The sequence below is a fragment of the Athene noctua genome, chromosome 10 (genome assembly GCF_965140245.1).
Source record: "Athene noctua chromosome 10, bAthNoc1.hap1.1, whole genome shotgun sequence".
Taxonomy (NCBI): Eukaryota; Metazoa; Chordata; class Aves; order Strigiformes; family Strigidae; genus Athene; species Athene noctua.
In genome coordinates this window covers 22,310,127-22,328,673 of record NC_134046.1, presented here as the reverse complement: position 1 = coordinate 22,328,673, position 18,547 = coordinate 22,310,127, and the positions used below count along the sequence as shown (strand labels likewise).

The following is an 18,547-nucleotide window of genomic DNA, read 5'->3' as shown; positions in this document are numbered from 1 at the left end:
TCGCCGGCGCCGCGTCACGGAGGCGCGGCCGGGCGGGCTAGAGCGGCGCGCGGCCCGACCATAGAGGGACGGGCGGCGGAGCGGAGCGTCGCCATGGCGGAGGCCGCCATCCTGCGCGTGCGGCACTGCGGCGCCGACATCTTCTGCCGCCGGGCGCCGCCGCGCTGCCCCGCCTGCGGCCGCCCCCTGCGCGGCGCCGGGCTGCCCGCCGCCCCCGTCCGCCTGCCCTGCCCCTTCCGGCACGGCCACCGCCAGCCCCGCGCCTTCCTCCTCCGGCCCTCCGCCGGCACCTTCCTCGGGTAGGGGCCCGCGGGGGAGGCCCCGGCGGCTCCGGGGAGCCCGGCACACCGCCGCGGGGCGGGGGGGCGGCGGGGGAGAGGGCCTCTCTGCCGGGGCCCAGGGCCACCGCTCGCCCCAGGGCCTTGGCCCGGCGCCCCGCCGGCCGGTAGTAGCTGACCGGCCGCTGTGTAAAGTCCCGATCAAGCCCCGTTTCTGGAATGAAAACGCTTCTCCCGTGGTCGCAGTCGAGCTCTGCCGCCCGATCCACGCCTTGGGCCCCCGTAGGGTGGGAAGTGGCACAGGGAGAGCGTAAGGACGTTTCTAACGGGGACAGGCAGCGCTCCCATCCTCACCAACGGCACTGTTTCTCTTTCAGAGGATACGACGGGAAATCTGACCTTCACGTTGGAATAACCAATAGTAACGGTAAAAAGTACTTTGTAGTCGCCTTACGAACTACCGCCCCCCTCCCATACCTTGGATTGCACGCCCGGTTCAGCTTTCCCCCCTCCGCCTACAGTAATCCAAAGTGCGTGACAGTTATTTCAGAGCCACCTCTACTGCTGTGGTAACGTCTGGTACCTGTTAAAAATGCAGGCTGCGACATCCACACACCTGATGCTTTGCCGTTGAGGAATGCGTGCTTCCTCAGCGCTTAGCTGTTCACTACAAAAAGAGTATCATGCAGAGATCAAAAAAACCCCTCTCACCTTGCTGCAGTGAGCACACAGAGCATGAAATCAAAGTCATACCCCACTCTTCACATTGCACAGAACTGGCAGTGACTTCTATTCCTGACACAGGGAAATAAAGCAAGGCAGCCTACTTTAAAGTTAAATGGAATTTTGACTTAAACACAGCTTTTGCCAATTCTAAAACTACCTCTAATTAAAACCCAAGCTTTTAAAAAGCCACATTAAAAATCATATCAGGTTTTCCTAGAGTAGGACCACTCTGCAAAATCTCAGTTCAGATGTTCATTTAGTATACAGTCAGTCTAATTTGGGGGTTTAAAAAAGAAGCCTTGTTGCCCTTAAATTTCCATTATTATCAAAAGACATCTGCAATTACATTGTAACAATGAGAGGGTATAGCTAGTCAAAGAAAGGAAGGCAGCATTGAAAACTAGTAGCAGCTTTCACCACTTTTAACAATAACAAAAAAAAAAAAAAAAGGATGTGGATCTGATTCTCCAAGTGCCACCTGACAATCTGTTGCTATTTATTTTCAGGTGTGGTGTATAATTACAACGAAGAGGGCATTCACAGATCTGAAACTGGATGGGAACAGTGCATTAGTATCCCACTAGTACAGCCAGACATGTTTGGGCTTCTTCAGCAGTGGGATAAGCTCCTAGAGGAATTTTCTGTGGGAGAGGCCTGGCTTCCTCACAGGTATGTAGTTGAAAAGCTGGATGCAATATCAGATTTTAGTCTGGGATGATAAACTGGGCTATTCCATTTCAGACCCTGCAAGGCTTGGGGCTCATTCAGAGCCTTGGTCCTTTAGAACAGGTTACCAACAACCCAGTCTAAACAACAGTGTCAGGCTCTCTTCAAACTTACGGCCTTGCTAAACAGAAAGAGTATTTTTAAGTAATAAGCATGCTGGAATGTAAGAGCTCTAAAATAAAAGATCATCTTAGGAAAGAGTATGCTGCTGAGTACAAACAAAGAAAAGTCAAGGAGCAGTTTATAATTATTTCTCCTAGGTTTTAACAGTTTTAGGTATATTTGCATTTAAAGGCTGACCACACTGATGGGATTCTTGCCCAGATCTTGCATCCAGATGACTTCTTTGTTGTCAGTGATCAGAAATGGCAAACATAGTCACGCTCATTTCCAGCTGGTTTATAACATTGCTTCGGATAGTTAAATACAGAAAGACTTCCACATATTTTGAATTAAACCAGTATGTCCCAACAAGAACATTCAGTTCTTCGTAGCTTTCCTTAAAGTTAATGCCTGATGACAGTGTTGCAAATTAGGCAGCTCAGCTAAAACATTCACTGCCACATCAGCAAGCCAGCTGGTGACAAAGCAGCCTGTTCACCAGGAAAACACCAGCCCTGGAACTGGTCATCACTAGCAGCACATGTAACAAACAGCCTGTCTGAAAATAGTTTTGTCAAGTGTCCAAGTTAATGAATGTAGACATCATCTTCTAGAAAAGAAATAATTATCAAATCAAAAGCATTTTTTAGCAATTCTGTATGTGTTCAGCTATAAAATTTCAGAGATACTGTATTATCTCCCTAGTACCAGGAGGTGAAAGAATTTGACCTAGAATAGAATTTTCAAATGTTTACAAAACTTGTAAAGCCAACATGATTTGTGTGTCTCATACTTTTACAGTTCCCAGTGCCTTAACATCATTACTAAAATTAACGATGTCAAAGAAGCATTAGTGGAAGGTGGACAGATGTGTGCATCTCTTGTACAAGCTTTTATTTGGTTTTCTTCTGTCTGCCACCTCCTGACAAAGTGACCTACTTTTTCCACAAATAGAGCAGTGACCACTAAACTGCTGAAAACGGAACTTTTTTTTTTTTTTTTTTTTTAAAGATCTTAAATTAACTCCTCTGTTTATTTTCTCAATGGACAGGAACTGCACTAAACTAATCCTGTAACCCTTTTGGGTTCAGGTCAAGCCTAATGCTCCTTTTCTTGATTGCTTTTCACTTACTGGAAGCATGGCATATACCAGCAACAAAGAACAGTGGCTACAGCCATGACCAACAATATCTTACATTGCTGAGAGATGCTGGACTTGCCTGTCAGAATATAAAGACATGCTTCCCAAAAAGGAGAAGCTAACTGGAAGGCACAGATGGTAATGAGAAGTGTATTATAGTCTGTTGCATTATAAATACGAAGATAATCTGCAAACAAAAATGAAAAGCTACATGCTCTGCTTAACTGAGGAACTGATTCAGGAAAGGGTGTGCTCAGGTCACCCAGACACTGCAGTGCTCTGCACTCAGCCCTGACCTGCTGAACCCAACATCTATTTCAGTGTCATTTCCAGGTGTTTTGCACTGTGCAGTGATGAGGGTCACTCTTGAAGTTAATAATTTTTATTTAACAATTATTTTGGTAAAGTAAGTACACTGTAGGAAATCACTTGCTTACTAAACGGGAGCTCATAGGTCACTTCAGATGCCTTTAACAAACCAGAAGAGCTTTGAAGAAAACAGCTGTCCTGAACTGGGCTCAGGGTTGCACGGTTGCTTTTGATAGCCAGAGTCCTCACAGCTTGCAAAAACACCTTGTAAATTCCCCGGGCTGACAGGCAAGCCTCACAGAGCCACTGACAATACAAGGCAAGGAATGAGTCCCAGGGCAAGGAAGAACAAGGGAAAAATGACAGAAGGATGAGGCAATTACAGAAGAAGCTTGAGGATTAGGCAGATGCAAACAGGAGTCTGAGCAGGTCTGCATCAAGTACTGTTGTACGGGGCCAGCGGAAAAAGCAGCACTAGGTGGTGAGGGAATGGAGTAAATTACTGAAGTTGTTAGTGGCCAACATGAAATATTTGGGAAAATCCGAGAAACATTCTGACAGAGGAAAGAACAGGTAAGTGCCATACGCTCTTATTTTAGGGTACTGGGCGGGGGAAGAACATTTTAAGTGGCTGCTCCTCCTATTCAGTTAGTACTTCTGTCCTTGCAGAATTGGCACAAATTGGGAGTTTTGACTGGCACATATAGCAACTATATCCTGCCCATTAGTGGTAGAATTTACTTGATTTTAAGTAAGCTTGCAAGTTAATGCCACACAAAGAAGTGCACATGGTGGCACACAATTAACCTAACTGCTGCAGGAAGAAGTTTTCAGGATAATGGAGTAACAATACGTGGAAGACGAAAGGTTAACAAGGAAAAGCCAAGTAAGTATAAAAAAATAAGAACTCATTATTGTGAAGTCTGCAGCATTTTAATTTTTTTTAATGCTCACAGCTTCTAGTATCCCTGGCTGGAAAGTACAACTTGTGATGAATAGAATACATTAAATGTAAGCACCAGTATTAAAGAAAGGTGGCAATAGTTCTTGGAAAGCATGCGCTTCCTTATTTCACTCAGTAATATCTTCCTCCATGCACAGTAATTAGTGGATTAGTGCTAACTCTTATTAATGAGATGGTTTTCCTAGGTATGAAGAACATGACCACAACTGCTACACATATGCCCTGGCATTCATTAACAGCGTACTGACTGCACAAGGAAAACAGCAAATGAGTAAAAGTGAATTTACAGAGAAATTTGTGATCCCGCAGACAAAGAAAGCTTCTAAATACATTACTCTGCATCATGAGCTAACAGCTAATGATTTCTACATTGTACCCCTTCCTGATCAAGAAAAACAGTGATGAAAACAACAGGTTGGTGTATTAAAACATCTACAACATGCAGTAGGAAAAGGAAGCCTCAAGACTCCAAATCTCAGGGTTTAAGATGCATGATCTACTTAATGTACATAAAACCACAGTTAACTTTACACGTTAACCTGCACATCATGGAAGGATCAGGAAACTGAACTTGCGCTTTTGAACGAAATACCATCCATGCAGTGTACACACTACAGAAAGTTTCTATGGGAACTATTCATGTGGAAAAATATTTTCCTACTTACATTCACTGTATGCTCTGCTCTGCCGAGATACTTAATATCAGAAGTTTTAACTGCTGTGTAATTAAGGGTTTTAACGAACAAACTGGTAACTTAACTTAAAAAACTGTAGCAAACCAAAATGTTTTTTTCCTGATACACTTACTGATGGGTGAAAAAAGGTAATTTGTGCTTGCCTGCTGCTGAAATCCAAATTTAATGCAGATGAACTACATGCAAAGTTGCTTTTCTTTAATTACTAATATAACAAATAAATCCAGCCTCTTTGCCAGATACATTTCTTTTCCAATTCTTTACGTTTTGCACATTTATTCCTTAAACAAAGACAAATGCTTAGTACTAAAAGATAATAATTTAGTGTCTGTATCTGTTAGTATCTGTAGTAAGCAACAGACTCCTCAGGATTTATCTCTGAGTCAAAACTTAAGAAACTTAAGTTAAAAAAAATTTAAAAGATCCTCCAACAGCACTTCTACCTACTGTACATTACATGGAAGTGTAAGCTGAGGTCAAAACTGTACAGTCCGTAATTTTGTGCAATTTCACTTTACTTACATTCTAGTTTAAATACAAATTTCAGCTTTTTTTCCTTCTGATTGCTGCAAAGTGTGCTGGTTTTAGTCTAGATGTAAGTCCTATTTTCTCAAAGACAGAGAAGTAATCATAAATGATTAGGGTTTTGTCTACATCTAGTTTACACCTTCATATACACAAACTGCATTAACCCTGCCCCTCCATACTCTCCAGCTGCACACACCACACTTTACACACTCTCCCCACCATGTTCTTCCACTTCTTGTTAAATTCTAAATTATGGCTCCTTTAAAAGGATACTCAAAAAACAACACAATAGAGACAACCAGCTTGCAATGCTCAGTTTGGCTGCCATTGGAGACCTCCTATTCACCCACTCCTCGTGCAAGTCGGAATTCTTCAGCTAGGATTTGGCTTACAAAAAGAAATTATGGTATGCTATTTCTGAGTGAATCAGAATACATACTTCATTTAAGTACCGTAAAAAATAAATACAATGGCAAGTATCAGTGCTATGGTACAACTAAGTTATTTGATACAACAGTACTGAAACATGAAGTACAGTCATCTGCAGCTAGAACACCTTGCCACATACAGTCAACACATACATACCTGTTCGGCTTGAAAAAGCTATTGTGCAATTAACATTTTCATTTTACATCTTTCCAGCAGAAGTCGTATTAAATGAAAGCAAACACTAGATCTTCCCCTTTGAGTTGTATGTAGTTTCCTACATTCATCATTACTATCTGTGTGGTTTTGTGTTTGATGGGAACAGTCCAAGCTGACAGAATTTTTACCAGCCCTGGAAAATTTCCTGTGATCAGAAAGCAAACTCCCTTTTCTAGTGAATGAAAACAGCACAAAGAAAATCCAAAACAGTGTCACTGTCACCAGCTGTACTGTATCCTTACTGTTGTAGCAAATGTGTTTTCTCACAACACAGGGGGAAGAAAAACAAAAATCTTAGCAGTGTGGTGAAGCAAGGAAGCCTATTGTTCAAACACTAAGATGAAATTCAAATGCCTGAATCTAAACCAGCAATACTTAAAATGCAGTGTAGTTGATACTTAAACCTCCTGGCTCTATCTGGAAGACAGCTGAATACCTGCTGAGTTGGTTGGTTTGTTTTCCAAATATGGCTTAGCAATAGTAAACATTATATTTAGGAACCTCCAATCTAGATTATTAAATCTTACCAAAAAAATCAGAAAACATCAGGCACCTAGTGTAGCAAGGCACAACTGCTCAGCATATACCTCACTCCATACAAAACGCAGTAGTGTGTCCCATTCTGTTATACAACATGTGATAGGCCAGGGCAAAGAGAGCAACAAGTTCACTATGCAAAAAAAAAAGTATAGACTATCGTAGTTGCTGGATAAGAGAGAAAAAAAAGCAGTGATGAAACTGAGACACTTGCCAAGTGAGAGAGACTGACTTTATCTCACTAGCTCAGCAGGATCTTCATTATTTTCTGCACACTAACCCACCTTCAACAAAAGTAAAGGGCATCAACTTGTGGTCAGGGCATCTTGCTGTCATGGGGCAAGATTGTGCCCTTATTGTCAAGGAGGAACCTTATGCTGCAAATCCCAAGGGAAGAAAGGCACTTTTCCCTGTTTGGGTAAGATGTCTAACACCTCACTTTGCTGTTAGGTGCTCAGATCCCAGAAAAGAATTTAAATCTTTGCACATTCTGGGAAGAGTTCCGCAATTCTGAGCAGTGCTTGTGAAAATAAGCCACTAAATTCCAGAGTCTAGACACCTAACAGCAATGTGTTATAATGCTCAATACTGCAACTACCAAATCTGTCCCCAAATCTGAATTTGTGCACCTTCATCAAGGCTATGAAGTCAGGTTTTGTCTGAAGAATGGTACCACAGTTATCCAAAAAGGTTATTTGACTCCTTGTATTTACTGCTTAAACTTGAGGACTATCAAGTTTAAGTCCTCCTTTCTGAAGAAATGTAGGACCCTGTGCCAAGCTACAAAACGAAGATAGCCTTACAATTCCCAAGTTCAACTCTGAAGAACCAGTGAGGTACTCCCAGAAAACTGATCCCTCATTGCTTTGGTTTGCAGGCAGACTTTCAGGTTTTGGACTTCAGTGGCCCTGCAGGCCAGAGGACCTGTTCAGCACTAATGCCTGGATCTGTCAGAATATTAAAAATACCATTACTCATCACTGCAGGTCTGGAAGTTTTAAGAACACAAACAAGTATTTTGAGTTGGGACACAGCTTTAATTTTTTCCCCTTCATATACATTATTATAGTTATGTTTTTCAATACAACATTCTCTCCAGTAAGAGGATATACCTAATTTTAAATAGCATTTATACATACCAACAGACTATGTCAACAGAAACTGTTCCGAGGCAAAGGTTCAGCATGAGAAGATGAGGTAAAAAACAATAAGAAATGGTATTAAAAAAAAAAAGGTTTTCCTATACAGTCAAAGTTCATCTTGCTCATTGCGCTCACGGGAAGAAACCCAGCGAGTTACAATCAGTTCCTGAAATAAAACCAAGTAATTACTATGGGGGGAAAAAAAAAAAGCTACAGATAATCACTGAGGGGTGGGGATTAATCCTTTAGCAAATTTACATATATTATGTGACCACTGAGAAATCTTAGTAGGTGACTACTATTGTTCCTGAAGTAAGCTGGTCTCACACATTTTTCTCCATTTTTAAACATACACTAACCTTACAGCCTCCATAAAGTATCCCTGTCTCCCCATGCAAATGCTTACATTCACAGAAGCAGCAACATTCAGATTTAGATTAGAAGATCTTAAGTCTTTAAAGAGCCTGCAATGCACTTCTCATGCCTTGGGGAGGAATCTAGTTATTTTGTTGCAGCTATGCCTGCAAAAAACAAAGCACGCTAAAGAGCAAGGAGCAGTTCAAGGGAGCTCTTACAGTTCGCTGTCCAGCTGCCCCAAGGGAAAGCTACACAGGCAAAGGAGAGGAGTAATTACTCACCTGAACCTTAACTCTTTTCATACATTCTGGTGTCGACATCTCTTCTTCAGTCATGTCAGACGGTCTAATCAAATAGCATAACATAAGTTCCTGTTGGTATACAGAAAACATGAATACATGAATTTCAACTGGTTTCCTTCTTTATAAGTTTTAGATTAATTAGTAAATGCAGATACCAAGTTTCTTACAAGATGTCTTCTGCAAACCATGTTGGGGAGAGCTGTACAATAAGCATATCTCATTTTCCTTATCAAAGCAAAATACTGCTCTAAGATAAACTAGAATTATAACACAGCACCTGAGCACCATGGCTAGGAGTATGGAAGTACTGTTTGAGGCTCTATCACAGAGAAAATCTTCTGGAAGCTTTCCATTTCACTGTTCAAAAGAAAATCCTGGTAGATGGAGAGGGCTTTACAAACAGAAATAGCAAGCAGGAAAGAAGTGTCCCTCGGGTCTTTCTTCTGTTCCTCACACAACTTTTAACATTCCTACAGGCGACAGAACTTTAATAAGCTGCTTCCTGAATTCATCTGGATATTGAAAAGGAGACTTGCTTGCATACTGGCAACATGTTCTTCAGCAGACCAGAAACAGAAGGATTCTCTTTCCTGCCTTGCTGCACCTCCCCATTCTTCGGAACTAAACTGTACATTTATAATTTCAAAACTATATTAAAACTCGCATCCTACACTTACCTTAGAAGCATTAACAGTTGTTCTGTTCAACCCAGACAAGGACTTCCAGTTGAGTGGTCTGCGAAGAGGACCTTCAAAATTATCATCAACTAATTCAGCAATGACAGAGTAACTAGAAAACAAAGCAGATACGGTAATTTTCCTTCTGTGAATTGTCCTTGTAGGAAGATCATGAAACTTAAGAATTACAGCCTAAAACCTGGCATTAAACAATATGCCAGCAGCAAGTTATGAAATTTAAGACTCTTTCTACCAGAAAAAGAGGAGAAAAGATGAAGTTGTGAATATGCTCACTGGTACTTTCCCTCCCTGCCCTTCTACTGTTTGTAGCATTCTCTTATGAATGCCAGTCTGACATTTATAATCAATTTATTATCTAGGAGCTCAATCTGACTAGCTAACAAATAAAGACAATTATCATTCCTTAGAAGTTTTTCTCCCAAATTACATAAACTATCCATAACATATATTTTTAAAAGTCAGTATTACTAAATCAAATTACTTTGAGTGAATTAATCATAGTGCTAAATGTGCTCATTGCAACTTCTAATTTTTAATGTCTTACTACTGTTACATGAATTAAATGAAATTGTGTTATTTAGTACCTCTGCTAAAGTATTTTGAGTGAAGAATATCTGCTTAACCAGTGAAGATACTAAAGCTGTGAGAGAGAAGTTTACTAACTTGAAAGTAAGAAATTAGACAGAAACATGAGCTTCAAACCTTGCATGATAGAAGGGGGGGCCTTTTCGATACAGCACTGCAATGAAAGAGAAACACCTTAGTTAGATAATCACAGAGTTTCCATCTGAGTTTAATACCTGGGCCCATAAATATTTTCAAACGTTTTACAAAACTTCAGCACTTAAATTCTGCTCAGAATTAAGTTGCCCCAACAACTGGAGAGAGAGAGAGAGGAGACAAAAAAAGCCACGGGAGCAGCAGGGTGACTCAGGGCAGGGGACTGGCAGGTAAAAGATGAAGTAGAAGACCCAAAGGACAGTTAGCAATTGCTGCATGAAAAAGTTCAGAATGGAAATTTTCTGTAACAGCCTCGTGCTTTTAACACTGTATTCGCAACAGACATTGAGCCACTGGAGTGCAAGGAAAAGATCACAATAAACCATGGGATTTCTGTTCCAAGCAGGCATTTTCTACAAGTTTTAGGAGAGGCACAGGGCACAAGTTGTTACATACTGCCCACCAGACCCACTAAAGTTCCTTCTTTATGCAAAGGCACACAAGACATTGCAGCTAGACTGCTGTAACTGCACCAAATGGTTACATTTTTATATATATATATATGGTTACACAGTCTTCCCTTTGTCAGGAGCTTGTAAGAGGGGACCTTCTTTAACTAGCACGGCTTTTCTTATACAGCATAGACCCTGTCAGGGAAAGGACGAGCAGCACTTCATTTCAGTGACAACCATGATTTGCAAATTATCCACTATAAGCAATTGCAGTAATGTCAACTCTAAGAAATTACTGCCAGAGAACAAGATGCTAGAGGAGCACAGGAGTAAGGCAGACGTCCTACTAGCCTTAAACTAATCCACTTCCTCTGTCGGGCACAAATCCAAAGGCAGTGATGTGCTAAACAACAAATTCAGGCCACAACACAAAGGAACGGTGAACAAACTAGTATCAATTTCATATATACATCAGATGATCAACAGCAAAACCCCTTCTACAGCGCAGGGTAAACAGTGATGATGAATTCAGCCAAACCTACATGCTGATCTGAAGGGCCAGCTCAGCACAACTTTGACATACTCAAATATACAAACCCCCAAGTTATATAACTGCATCAGCAGTATTAAAACACCTGCTGGCTTGCATGCGTATGTTAAAAATATCTCCCTTTATGCACAATTTCCTGTAATGACAGGCATTACTGTACTGTTTATATTGACGTGAGCTGAATTTAGTTCTTGAATTACTTAGCAAGGGATTAAGGACACTACCAATGATTCCTGCAAGATTAAAAACCCTACCATTAACAACCAAGCAGGTCCCTTCTGCCTCCTCGCCCCACAAAATAAAAACACACGGAGAAACAGTTTTAGCAGTAAGATCAGCAGCAGTCCAGCTTCCATTAAATGGGATGAATAATGAGATGCATGGACTTTGATGTGAATTGGGATCTAGATGCAAACCTGCTATTCCAGGGACCCTCATGTTAACACTGCAGAAGATGTGCTTAGAAGCGGACAGAGAAACTTGGCTAGGGAATTTCAGTGCTATCCTGTATTAATTATTAACCTCATGAAGCAAAACAACAGGTCTTTCGAGCTATCTCTTTGGGTACTGGATACATGATGTTATTTTCCATTCACATCCTAACTTCACTGCTAACCCACAGGCTAGCCAAAAACATCTGCCAACTGCAAGTAGCAAAGCCCTCTCCAGTCATGCAGCTCCTCACTGCTGAATTAATCTTTGCCACTGGAGTCTTACACAGCTTGAAAAGAATTGCAAGTTACAAATGATTCCATTTTTTAAGGAAGCTACTCACAGAGATCAGTTCCATACTTCAGTCCGACTTTGGGGACCCAACCCTTACTGCGGAAGTAGTGATATGCCATGTAGGTAGTTTTAAAATTGGGCTTCACTTCGCTGAAAACTTCCCACAGCTTCAAAATAGTTAGGGGCTCCTAAAAATCACAAAGGCACTAATGTGATTAAGCAAATTAAGAATGTGTAGTAGAACATAATAACAGCCAAGTATCAACTATCACAGAGTCTACTGCAAAGAGCACGAACTTCAGGCAACAAAATATGGAATCCCTAAATACAAGACAGAAACCTGTTACTCCATTTAGTGCTTTTTTTGTAAGCATTTCACAATCAGTTCCATAATGCCCTTGTTTAAATAAAAATCTGATAAATCTTAAACTAGAAGCATAGGTTTCAATTATTTTGTCATTACATTAACAGGAGTTTCTTATAGATTAATGCTTAAAACTCCAAGGAATTTTCCTGTTTCAGGAAAGAGACTATTTGCCATATTTTTTCTCCTATATTTGCTTTCCCGATATTTCCTGCCGAAGTTACAACCACCACCTTTCTCTAGAGAAAGGCTGTGTTTAACTACATTTGCCTTGGTAAACATAAAACTTTCAGACCATACCACTATTTATAGGAAAAACTTCCTAATTATCTGTATAGTATTTCCTCCTTCAGAATTAACAGCATAAAATACTGCCACAGTAGGTAACAATTTCAGATCCAAACATATCCAACCTAATGGTATCCCCAGTAATCCAGAATTAATCTACTCTTACCTCACCGTAACAAATACTTAAACATCCCAGAGCATACACCAGGAAAAAAGCCTGAAAAAATAAACAGAGTAAGTTTAACTGATAGCTAGACTCTTTCTGTGGTTTATATTCCATGCAAGAAGAAAAGACTCAAATTAATTTCATACAAGGATCCTAGTGTCATCAAGACAAATAAGTTGCCTGAAAGCTTTCTTTGAGATTTGTCTTCATGACCTCTGCATTTCAACAGACACAGCACTACAAAAAAATCTATGCATGTGCTGCAGACTCCTGAAGGCACAGCGTTAAAACTAACACACGTGAATAAATTTAGAAGCAGCGCATTCGAAGGAGGATTTATTTAAATGTTATACGCCTGATATTTCTACACTTAAATCCTATCACTGGTTTCTTTGTCAGTGGGATTATTCATCTAAAGTGAATGGGAATGGACCCTAAGTATTTTTTTAACCATATCACGTAATTATCACAGGTTACTAAAATTAAATTTAATGACTAAACCAATCCAAATGCTTATGAGACACTGCAGAACCCTGTACTTTAGAAACATTAAATTATGTTGTAATGTAGATTAATACTTACTTTTCAGATTAAAACAATTTGTACCGTACTTGAAACATACCTCTTCCAAACTGAGTTGTAAATATTCAAAAATCCTAAATGGATTTCTTCTGCATACTAGTCTTTCCTTCTTGACAAGCTACAAGAAAAATTTACTATATTACTCAAACTTTAAACTGGAAAAAATACTAAATTCTGAAAATAGCACTGATGATATAATTTTTCTAAAAGATGAGGATACTCTTTATCCTTACACTTTCTTGTGCATGAGCAGAGTCATCTTCAGGACATAAGCTACCTTCTTCTTCCTCTTGCACCAATACATATTCTGGAGCACATTCATTTGACTTGACCATCTCACAAGATCTTTGCTCAGTGCTCTCCTTAGCCTTGCAGCCGCAGTGCACAAGAAAACCATGCTTCAGGCAAGACACTTCAGCTCTTTCTTTCAAGTCACCTTGCTCCTGTTCTTCAGAGCCACACATGGCCATGGGATCAAACGCTGCATTGCCTTCCAAACAGGCTTTCCTGCAGCCTTCATTCTGATTTTCAGGACTTTGGGCTACTACATTTCCAGTAGCTGTAGAACACTGTCTGGAAAGTTCCGTATTTTCGGTATTTGGGCCCATTCTGTTGCAGCTATTACTGTTTTTTTCAGCTCCATCCTCTTCCAAAAATGGCAGCTCAAGAGGCTTAGTGTAATTTTCAATAATTTTGGTAACCGAGCAGTCATCCAATCCTTGCTCTTGCAAAATACTTTTAGCCCACTGAACATGACACTGGTACCTAGTAAACAAGTAAAAGAAAGAGACGTTCTAGGGCATTACATCCTTGAACTAATATCTTAAAAAAGAAGATTCAGCACAGTTCACAAAACAAATCTGAACACACACCTCTGATGCAACACGCAGAGTGTAATAGGACTTCAGTCTTCAGGACATGACCAAACATCACGATTCTGCTACCTTCTTTGGCTTTGTTTTGCCTTTTAGATTTCTGTGCCAACAAACACCATTACCAAGATGTGGCACAGGAACATTGAGGACTACTGCCATACAGTTTCAGGAATCAAAAATCTCCCTTCTTCCATGGAAGCCTTAAAGCTTGAATTCTCTCCAAGAACATCTTGGTATCAGGGCTTGCACAACTAAAATATGCAACAAGACTTTGCATATAGATCTCTCGCGTACTTACTTCACCTATATACAGCTAACTACTGAGAACAGTATCTTCAAACTCTGTTTTAACTACCTTTAAAACAGCAATGATGTAGCAAAAACATCAGCATAAAAATCTTAAGCAGAAACTACCTTCAGTTTTAACCAAAACCCTCACATCTCTGAGAAATAACAATAATCCTTTCAGTGAGACAGTAGCTGAAAACTGTAAATATTTCTAATATTCTTCCATTATGATAGAGTTTTTAGTGCCCCTTTAATTATTTCTTCTTGGAAAATAACACTAATATGCAGTTGAAGACATTAATCTTCACTCTGTGAAAGTTAGAGGTAGCTGAGTGCAATGGTCCTTATTCAAACCTGGACAACTCTGGTACAATATTCTTTACTTCTCCAAACAAAATCTTAACACAGCGATTACAGACCAGGTAATGAAGAACTGCAAAGACAATTAAATGCAAATTGCATGTGACAACACAAAATAAGTCCCTCTGACATCTCATAATAAAGATAAGTAATTCAGTGCTGTACATTTTGTTATTAGAGACACCTCTTTGTCCTATGATTTAATTACCATATAATTCGCACTTACAGATCTCTACTGAGACAGATTATGATGCACCTTCTGCCCCAATGTAATGACACTTTCATTGATGCTCAGCTGTATTTGCTGACACATAAAGCAGTCACAGACTAGTAAGAATGACAGTGTTTCTGCAAGCAGTAATAACTGTACTAGCAGTAGGAGTAATATTGCTGTTTGTCTTGCCTAAAGTTGTGTACCAAAGGAGCATAACTTGTAATTTAAGTAAAATTTTTTAGTTCCTGCAGTTAGTTCATATGCTATTTAAGCAGAACAAAATAAATATGTAGTCCAACACTGTTTTCTTAAATGTACAAGCTATCAATATTAATAGAGACTTTTAAAAAAAAAGTAAAACTTTTATGTATTATAAAAGTTCAAGAGCTGCCTCAACCCACATTATATTAGTTCAATGAGGAATAGGAAAGCTATTTTAAATAGACTGCCCTAGAAACTTCTTTCCCCTCCTCAGCTGAAGAACAAGTTTATTATGGTTGATACTATTATGAATTAATTACCCACACTACTATGCATGCATTCAATCTTGGCTTCTAGTCTGCAACTAATATATGCAAGATGATATGAAAAACCATGCTGAATATCACCTACTCTATTTCTATGTTTTCTAATGTGATTTATAAGTGAAATACAAAGAAAAGAGATAGAAGTCACCAGCATATATACAGCCAACTATATGAAAACCAGTAAGATAGAACATAAAAGAAAATAATTTGCTTTCTAAAAAACCGCCCAAAATAATGTAAATTAACTTACTTTTTGGATGTAATTATAGGCATGTTTATGTTAGCACCTGTATAAAGAAAAATCATACATTGTTTCATCAATATAAAAATGTTTTCATGCGATTTTGAGCATTGAGGCAATCTGTGGCGTAGTATTTACCCGTATTTTCAATCCTCTGTACCACTTTTGCACTATGTCCAACTTGTATTCAAGGACATAGCAGAACTACCAAAAGTCCTAGAAAAGGTACAGAGACAGCGAAGACTGAACACCCTGCACAAGTGGAACAACTGAATACACTGTATTTCTCCAGCCTGTAAAAAGACAGTCTTTCTACCAACAACTGGGAGCAGACCAGGTGTAACTGGCTATAAGCAGACTAAAAATCTCACAAATCCTTGCCTCATGATTTCATGGACACTAAAATCTAGAGATTAAAACCAAGAGAAACTGGGTATTTTTAGGAAGAAAAGTTCAAGAATGATACCTTTATTTCCAGATTTCCTAAGCAACAAATCAGTGAAGGCCAGGAGAATGCACTAAGTAGCTACTGGTGTATGTTTCCTGTTCTTATGTTTTTCCTAGGGATCTTGTACTGGCCATCATCAGATGGTACGGGGGGAGAGAGCCTTCATCTGATCCAGTAGAGAGATTACTTTTCTGGGTGTAATTTATAAGTATGTATCTTCAATGAGTGAAGAAAAGCGAAAAGTACTATTAGAATAGCGATGGAAGCACAAATGGGCACTACTTACCTTGCCACTTAGTAACCAGTAAAGGATCTGAAATGCTGTACACAGGCCGACTTCTTGAAAGGATACCTTTTCCAAAATAGCCCTTCAGAGAAAAGGAAAAATCTTTATTATATCATCAGACAATTAACTTATTTACAATTATAACATGTTTACCTCCAAGATCAGCTGAAAAAAGATAAGTGAAATTCTGCAGCATTTAAGCTTTGCCTAAAAGCTTGTTGCTTAGCTTCTGGTAACTAGTTCAACATTAAAAACCTGCACTCAAAGATTTAATCAGTGGAGAGTATTGTGTCTTCTTCCTCAGTTCTAAGTATCTGTCAGACAGCATCTCCAAGTAGACTTTTGAAAGCAGATGCAGAAGAAAACACCTGTGTATCAATGCTGTGACAATGCATAATAGAAAACAAAGAGATGAGTAAAGCTACTGTGTAAGAATGGTGGTGAAATGGTACTTGGTCATAAGAGGCTTAATGTAGCTTATTTTACTCAGGAAGAAATCACTCTGAAGTTAAAACTCATATGCAAGCATTTATAAAACATTATAAAACCTCCTGAACTTTAAAAACAAGAAAACGCTTTTGCAAAGTCGCATAAAATATTGAAAGGAGAAATAAACATAACAAACAAAGCCTCTGCAGCTGTTTCTTACCTTGCATTACTTCATTCCAGAATTTATTTGCTGGTATAAGAATGAAATACTTTTCACATTTGATACAGAATATGTGTTTTATACTGATTTCAGGAGAGGAAGGAGATAGGAGAATTACTGGAGGCTAAAGGGAAAGGAAAACATAAAGGCAGGTAGGCAAGTATTACGCTCTATGTCTAAAACACTAAAAATACTCCGCAAGCAGGGTACAGCACCTTGTTATAAAGCTGTTCAATATCTTCAGGGTTCCTCACAATAACATTGTTGTTAATGATTTCAGCCTGGCACATTCTGAAATCCTTTCCACCTACAGCCACAGGAAAGGGAGAGTCGTATGACTCAAAAACTCTTCTTTTCCTTCTTGGGGGATGAAAAACTGCTTCTGCCATTTCCTAGTATGAATGTTTCCTCCTAAAAAATGGAAACAAAACATTGAACGTTCAGGAGTTAAAGTTCACCCATTTTTAGATGTTTCAGCAATATTCCCTTCCCAATGGCAAGTTAGCAATAAATCCTACAGTATAATCCAAGTTTAATTCTGTATTATGCCAAACGTAAGCAGTGATTTGCTAGTGTTAACTGTTAATCTTCTCCTGGGCACTGCAGTATCCCCTGCAGGCCAGGTAGGGATCGTTCTCAGCCAAGAGTTTATAAAATAAACTTAAGATGAAAGGTGAGTACCGAAACTCCTGAAAATGTTGCAAGAACAAAACAGATGAATAGTAGAATAAGCAGAAACCACAGCGGACAAGTGTCCAAATATAAACTGTTTTGAATAATTACGGGAATAAATTTTGAAGGAAAAGCAGTGGCTTGGCAGGCTTCTCTTCTTTAAACAGGAAAACCCTTGTACAGAGAAACCGGACAGAGGGTGAGGGGCCGGGGACAGGGCACCGTCACGGCCAGGCAGAACCACCGAGGAGGGGCCCTCCTGCCGGCGGGCTGCGGCTGGGAGCGCCATGGCTGCAGCCCCGCCGCGGGCCGGCGACCCGCTGGGAGGGCCGCAAGCCCCGCCGGTGGCCGGGTACGGCGAGGGGCCGGGCCCGTCCCCACCAGGGTAACCGGTAACCGTAACACCGAAACGCGCCGCCCGGCCCGCCCGTCGCCGTAGCAACCGCGCGCGCCCCACGCACCCGTCGCCGCCGCACGAGGACGCCGCGCGTCGCCAGCCAGCGCCGCGAGACCCCGCCCCGCCCCGCCGGGTGCGCGTGCGCGCACCTCCCGCGGGTGGCCCCGCCCCGCCGGCGGCCGCGGTGGGCGGCGGGAGGCGGCGGCCGGGGTCACGGGGCGGGGCCTCGCCGCCCTGAGGGTCAGGTCCCGCGGGCGGCGGGCCGGCGCGGCCCCGGGCCCCCGGCTGCGGGCCGGGACCCGAGTGAGGGGCCGGAGCGGAGCCGGGGGGCGGAGCGCCGCGCTTCCCGCGCCGCCGGCCCCCGAGCTGCAGGCGCGTCCGCGGGCGGCGAGCCCTCCGGTACTGGAGATTCAAAAATAATAAAAGTGAGAGAAAAATGACAGGTTGTGTGGAACACCCATCCTGAAACGAATGACGAGCTTCATAACGAGGGGCATTCGAGATGCATGGGTGGGTGAAATTTTATAGCTGTGGGAGGTGAGGCAGGGGGAAAATTTCCAGCTTGAAGCGATTGGTTTTGGCTCCGTGACAA

General features: G+C 41.0%; 2 protein-coding genes across 2 annotated transcripts; one reads left to right on the top strand and one right to left on the bottom strand.

Moving 5' to 3' along the window:
• The first annotated feature begins 93 nt into the window (after positions 1–93).
• On the top strand, positions 94–9,129 carry MKRN2OS (MKRN2 opposite strand). The gene is made up of 5 exons (XM_074914415.1): positions 94–299; positions 656–705; positions 1,511–1,673; positions 4,432–4,660; positions 8,929–9,129. The coding sequence occupies exons 1-4, from the start codon at positions 94–96 to the stop codon at positions 4,646–4,648; spliced, it is 636 nt and encodes a 211-aa protein (XP_074770516.1). The 3' UTR covers positions 4,649–4,660; positions 8,929–9,129.
• On the bottom strand, positions 7,650–18,078 carry TSEN2 (tRNA splicing endonuclease subunit 2). The gene is made up of 12 exons (XM_074914410.1): positions 18,020–18,078; positions 17,102–17,297; positions 16,238–16,319; positions 15,513–15,549; positions 13,232–13,763; positions 13,039–13,116; positions 12,417–12,467; positions 11,648–11,786; positions 9,853–9,889; positions 9,130–9,241; positions 8,432–8,521; positions 7,650–7,959 (listed from the first exon to the last, which is right to left on the bottom strand). Exons 2-12 carry the CDS (start codon positions 17,273–17,275, stop codon positions 7,900–7,902), a joined length of 1,392 nt encoding a protein of 463 aa, XP_074770511.1. The 5' UTR covers positions 17,276–17,297; positions 18,020–18,078; the 3' UTR covers positions 7,650–7,899.
• Positions 18,079–18,547: the final 469 nt, after the last annotated feature.